Raw genomic sequence first — 6023 nt, forward strand, 5'->3', positions numbered from 1 at the left:
ATCCAACATCAAAGCCAGCATCCATCCTGGAGCCAACATCAAGGCAGCATCCCCCAACCCCCATCCACCCCAAAATTACATCAGGAAAGTGATTCCAACAGTGCTGTGTGTTCGGGCACAAAGCCATTCCTTGGTCCAACATCAATCCAACACCCAACGTCCCCCCCTAAAATCAGCCCAAAAATATGTGGCATGGAACCAGCCGTGGGCCAGTACCATGTGCTGGCTCCAGTCCAACACAACAAACAATTGTCCAGCACAATAAACCCAACCATCCCCCATACATTTCTTTGTTGGCTTCCTTTTCTCAGCTTGTGCTGAGCTGGGCAGACGTAGGCGCTGGGATCACAGGGTTTTCTCCTCCTCAGCACCTTCCCCGTGGTTGTGCAAAGGCTGCTGGGCAGTAACTGGGCAGCCAGGGTAATTGGGTGCAGCAGAACTAGATGAGGTTCAAGAAGGCTAAGTGCAGGGCCCTACAGCTGGGGAGGAAGAAGCAGATGCTTCTGGAATGTTAGGAGCTGACCTGTGTCGCAGGTTACCTAGATTTACCTGTGACACAGGCTGCTGCCCCTGGTCATGAAGGGAAGGAGGGAAATGGACAAAAAGAGTGGCAGCAATCTAAGGAGAAAACTTATTTTACTCAATACGATATTGGAATACAAGATAACACAAGATGAGAACATATAATTGCGGCTAATAATTCAAACAAGACAGAGAGAGAGAGAGAGAAAAAGAGAAAGAGAGAAAAAAGAGTCCCCGAGAACCAGGAGGCCTACTATGATCTCTGGCGACGGGCTGGAACGTTGCGAGAGAGAGAGATGACAGGGCTGGTGTGCTCTGAGAGAGATAGAGCGAAAGAGAGAGCGTTCTAGCCTGGGAGCTAGACCATATATGTGTCCTCCTCCGGTGATTAGTTTCTGGCCACGTCGTCCCCTGGGATATGTAGTTCTCCTCCAAGAGCTGAGTACTCGGGATGCTGCCATTCCACGGATCTGGAGCATGAACCTTCCACACTTCCACATTCCCTCTATTACACGTCCACATACCCTCAATCACACTTGCACATACCCTCTATTACACTTCCAAATATTCTCTATTACACTTCCACATACCCTCAATCACACTTCCACATACCCCCGATTATACTTCTGTATGCCATTAACAACTACACTTTCTTATACCATCAAAACAGTTTGCCACTATTTGTACCCCAGTTTCGTGATTCATACTGCACATGATGTCATGATGTAGAATATTGACAGCCACAGCACAAAACCATGACAACCTGCTGGAGGCGACCTCTGTGGGGAAGGATCTGGGTTCCCTGGTGGCCAGTGGCTCTGCCTTTTATTCCATGTACTATATGTGATGGCTGCTCCAAAAGCAAGACTTCCTATTTAATTATGTTGGACCACGACATCTGAGGCAGATGTTGGTGGTATGGCAGTAGAGATGGAACCTTTCCACCACTATTTCACCAGTAGCTGTCAGCCTGTGATAGATGGCAGAAGAGGAGCAGCCTGATAAAACAGCATCTGACATGGAAATGTGCATGAAGCAAAAGAGTGCAATGAAATTAATGTGGACAAAAATGGACATTCAGTGACATTCACTGATGCTTGTTGAACTTATCTAGAGAACAAACTGTATATGCGAGCACAGTGAGGTGGTAGATGGTGCCACTCAGGAGTGGCAACAGTGTAAGTAGATCACCTCTGCAGGTGCAGATTTTCATGAGCACAGCCTGCAGTCTCTTGTTCATGACTGGAGAGAATGCAGAGCTAATGGTGGTGGCTGTGTCAAAACACAGTGCTTTTAGCTGAGAATTTCCTATATAAAATACTGCTATGGTGCTCACTGTCTGCGTGGCATTTATGACTGAAAGAAATATCAGCCATTACCCTCGGAGTGATCTCCATATACACAAGTACAGAAGCAATGTGTATTAAAGATAACGGAAGAAAAGGAGTATAAATCCAGCTCCCCCAAAACCCAAAACCATGGGCCTATTCACTCAACACAAAGTTAGACATAGAAAACAGTACGTGTGATGTGAAAATATCTGGTAATTGCTCAAAGAAGTAGTTGCTGAGGAGTTTAGCTGAGTAACCAGTCTCGGCCAGTTGTCCAAAATGGAGAGAATTGTATATATTTTAGATAATTAACTAACATCACTTGAAAATTAAAAGTTAATAGCAAAGCTGCAAGTAAAGCAGCAACAACCAAAGAAGCCCGGGAAGAATCTAGGGACATAGTTTGTATGTGTAGAGATAAGACCAGGAAGATCAGGTTCTTTATTGAGCGGTCTGTTCTGTGAATTAGCATAATCTGAGGTAATACTGGCCGTTTCCACCTCCTGGAGGTGATCCTTGTCAGCCGTGAAGGAGAGGTATCCTTCCAAGGGAGATATGGTGTGTTACCCAAGCAAGTGGACAACCGTGGAGAAAGGTGTTGAGCAAGGGGGGGAATTACTGGAACAGGCTGCGCAGGGACGTTGGAGGTGTTCAAGGCCAGGTTGGATGGGGCCCTGGGTAACCTGATCTAGTAAATCTGGAAGTCTGGTGTCCCTGCCAGGCAGGGGGGTTGGAACTTCATGATCCTTGAGGTCCCTTCCAACCCAGGTCATTCTGTGATTCTGTGATGGGCTGTGCTGGATCAAGAGTTAGAAGAGAAACAGAAACATCAGCCTTGATCTCAGTGGCTTTTTTTGTTGTTTGTTTCACATGGAAACGTGGTTCTTTATTGAGTGGTACGTTCTGTGAGTTAGCATCATCTGAGATAATAGTGGGCACGGTTTTGACAGAAAGAGGGGCGATCAACAGAGCGTGTTGGGAAGCAATTCTTTCCAAGGTTGCCCAGAGAAGCTGTGGGGCGGCCACCATCTTGCTTGGGAGCCAAGGGCCCGCGCCCACAGCTGCCATGGGGCGGTGACCGTGATGTCACAGTGGGTGTCAGGGAGCGGCCATTGTGACGCGTGGAGCTGGAGCAGAGCAAAGGCTGCCGGGCTCAGGCCGAGCATCAGTGCGGTTTGGTGAAGCGAGGAGAGAGCAGGGACTCTCGCAGTGCTCACTGCTAGCGCACATCATGTCCGATCGGAAGAGGAAGGCCTCCAGCTCGGAGGGGCCAGGTGAGGCCACAACATCCCTGTGCACAGCTCCCAACGCTGGGCAGAGGGGTGCTGGGGCTCTGCCTGCGGCTGAGAGCTGGGAGGGGAGGAAGGGGCAGGCAGGAGCTCCCAGACAGGCCCAGCACTGGCTGCGGCTGCCTTGGGTGGGCCTGCCACGGCCCCTTCCACTCCACCTACTCCAGCCAGCATGGCAGGCACAGAGCAGGAGTGAGGGTCCCATTGGGGACACCTGGCCCCACCAGGTGATCACTGCTGCTCACATTTGCTCTCTCCTCTGCAGCGTGCGTGCTGTGTGGCTGCACAGATGTTGACCATAACATCGTCGGGCGCACGTTTGACCAGATTTGGTTTTGGATCCATGAGTTCTGCTTGGTGAGTTCCCTCAAGCGATCCTGAGCGCTTCCCGCTGGGATGCTGCCCTCCTTCCTGGCCTCATGAGATCCTGCTCTTTTCTCTCCTCCAGATGTTTGCCAACATCTCTTTTGATGAGAGACCCACACCGGAGGGAACTGTGGGCATTGACAATGCCGCCCTCACGCGCAAGGTCAAGCAGGCATACCAGCAGGTGAGGACCTGAACGGAGCAGGTAGATTTGTGCCAGGATGGGCTCACACCTGCTTAGCCTGAACCCAAAGAAAGCAATTGCAGCCCTTCCAACCCCATCCCAAAAGAAGTCCTGCCCATAGAAGATGACCCCGGTCAGCCAGGCTGCTTTGTAGAGCGTGTCCCAGCAATTCCCACACCCCGTGCCCAGCCCAGAGCTGTGGGGCTGCCCGTGAAGGCCCAGAGTGGGCCGCTGAATTTGGCCGTTCTGCTCTTTCCAGCAATGCTGCGTTTGTGGTGAGAGGGGGGCGGCCATCACATGCGCAGAGAGTGGCTGCCAACGGAGCTTCCACCTGCCCTGTGCCAAGGACGGGCAATGCGTCACCCAGTTCTTTGGGCAGCACAGGTAAGGGCTGTCAGCAGCCTCCAAGCCAGGGAGGATCCCGCAGGGACAGCTCCCGGCAGCCTGTCACAGCCTGAGCCAGGGCCTGGGGTCTCCATCCTGCCCCTCTGCCCTCCTCACAGCATTTCTCAGCGTGCCCATCCCTTCCATCTTCCCCCAGGTCCTTCTGTTGGGAGCACCGCCCTCGACAGACAGCAGCTCCAGAAAAAGGCACCACCTGCAGCATCTGCCAGGGGACTGTGGGGAACACAGCATCCTACCACACCCTGGAATGCTCATCGTGCCATCGTGCCTGGTTCCACCGCGGATGCATCCAGGTAGGAGCCCTCCCCTCACCCTGCAGGCACGCTTGCTGCTCAGCAGCACCAGGCACCGCTCACGCTCACCTTGCTTGTGCTTCTCCTGCAGCGACAGGCCTTGAATGATGGCACTGCGTGCTTCCGGTGCCCTGGCTGTCAGGACAACGGCCTGTTTCGTATTGAAATGTCCATCCTCGGGATCCGTGTCCCAGACAGGTTGGTGTCCTTCTGCGAAAGGATGGAGAAGGCACGAGCACTGGGCCTGTCCATGCAGTGTCTTGGCAGGCCTCCCCCTTGGCTGTCCCAGGAGCACATGGTGCCTCAGCTTCATGGAGGAGCTGGAAATGGGGTTGGGCTGGATGAGATGGGATGACCTTGGGTCTCGTGCTGGGGACGCTGGGGACTCATCACTTTCCCTCCATTCTCTTGTAGAAAACCAGAATGGGAGGACAGTTCCGTGTACACACCAGTTGTACGGAGGCACAGGCGCTGTGATGCCGTCGTGTGCTTTTACCATGGAGGCAGGTGGCAGGCAGAAGAAGAGGGGTGAGTGAGCGCAGCAGCTGTCTGGGCCTCTGCGGGGGATCTCAGCCTGAGCACACGCTGGGAGAGCAAGGGCTGAGCACCAGAGATGTGCCAGGCACTCCCTGGCTTGGCTGGCTTAGTCCTCACGCCCACAACCCCTTTGCTTCCCCAGGCCCTGGCAGCTGATCCTGTGCAGCTCCTGTGGAGCGGAGAACACCCACCGAGAGTGCTCCCACTCGTGCATCAGAAGGAACATGTGGGACTGCGACAGATGTGCTGGCCTGGGAACCTGTAAGGCTCAATGAGTTGCATGGCAGCGGGCTGGGCCAGGCAAAGCCTGGCAGCTGGTGCTCAGGGCAGCTCAGCCAGAGTCTGTTTGCCCCAGGAGGGATGGCAGCCTGTCCCTACCCGGGGCTACACGTTCCTCCCGCTAACCTTCCCGCCTCCCCTTACAGCCGCCAGCACCATCTCGGTGCTTGCTGCACTCAGCACTGCCAGCCAGGAGAGCCTGCAGCCATCCCACAGCCCCCAGGAACCTGAGGACAGCCAGCCCATCCAAAGCAGCCAGGCAGCATCGGGGCCATCACACTGTTTCCTGCTGCCAGAGATCAGCGAGCTGGGAACAGAAGGTGGGGTGATCTTCTCAGCTGTTCCTGGACTTCAGGTTGGACACGAGGATGTCCCAGCACACCATGGGAGCAGCCATACGACCACCCCAGGCACTGAAGGCAGCTCCCAAACCTCCACCGGACGGGACACATCAAGAGCCTCCAGAGCAGCCGCTGCGGCTGCACGCAGAAGGCGTCCCAGGCAGCGGGGAATGAGCCGGACACGAAGCCGCTCCCCACTGCAAGTTCGGGCCCCAGGTTCCCAAAGCCGGACAAGAAGACCTCAAGGCAGCAGGCGCACACCAGCTCCAGCTGCTCTGAGCAGAGCCCGCAGCACCTCCAGACCAGCAACACGGAGGTCCTTCAGGGCTTCCCTGCATTCACATGCTGAGGAATGGTCCAGGCAGCCACGGGAAGCCCGCATGCGAAGCCGTCCCTCGGAGGCACATCGAGCCCCAAATGCCCATTGCCGGCTAAGAAGAGGCTGCAGGAGATGGCAGAGGCTGCCCCAGGAATGA

The 6023-nt window shown here is 54.5% G+C and overlaps 1 protein-coding gene across 1 annotated transcript; it reads left to right on the top strand.

Annotated features, from left to right (window-relative positions):
- Nucleotides 1–4556: 4556 nt before the first annotated feature.
- LOC140254758 (uncharacterized) lies at nt 4557–6023 on the top strand. Its single transcript, XM_072341787.1, has 4 exons — nt 4557–4588; nt 4805–4918; nt 5070–5188; nt 5353–6023. The coding sequence occupies exons 1-4, from the start codon at nt 4557–4559 to the stop codon at nt 6021–6023; spliced, it is 936 nt and encodes a 311-aa protein (XP_072197888.1).

This window comes from Excalfactoria chinensis, chromosome 1 (assembly GCF_039878825.1).
Source record: "Excalfactoria chinensis isolate bCotChi1 chromosome 1, bCotChi1.hap2, whole genome shotgun sequence".
In the NCBI taxonomy this organism is placed as follows: Eukaryota; Metazoa; Chordata; class Aves; order Galliformes; family Phasianidae; genus Excalfactoria; species Excalfactoria chinensis.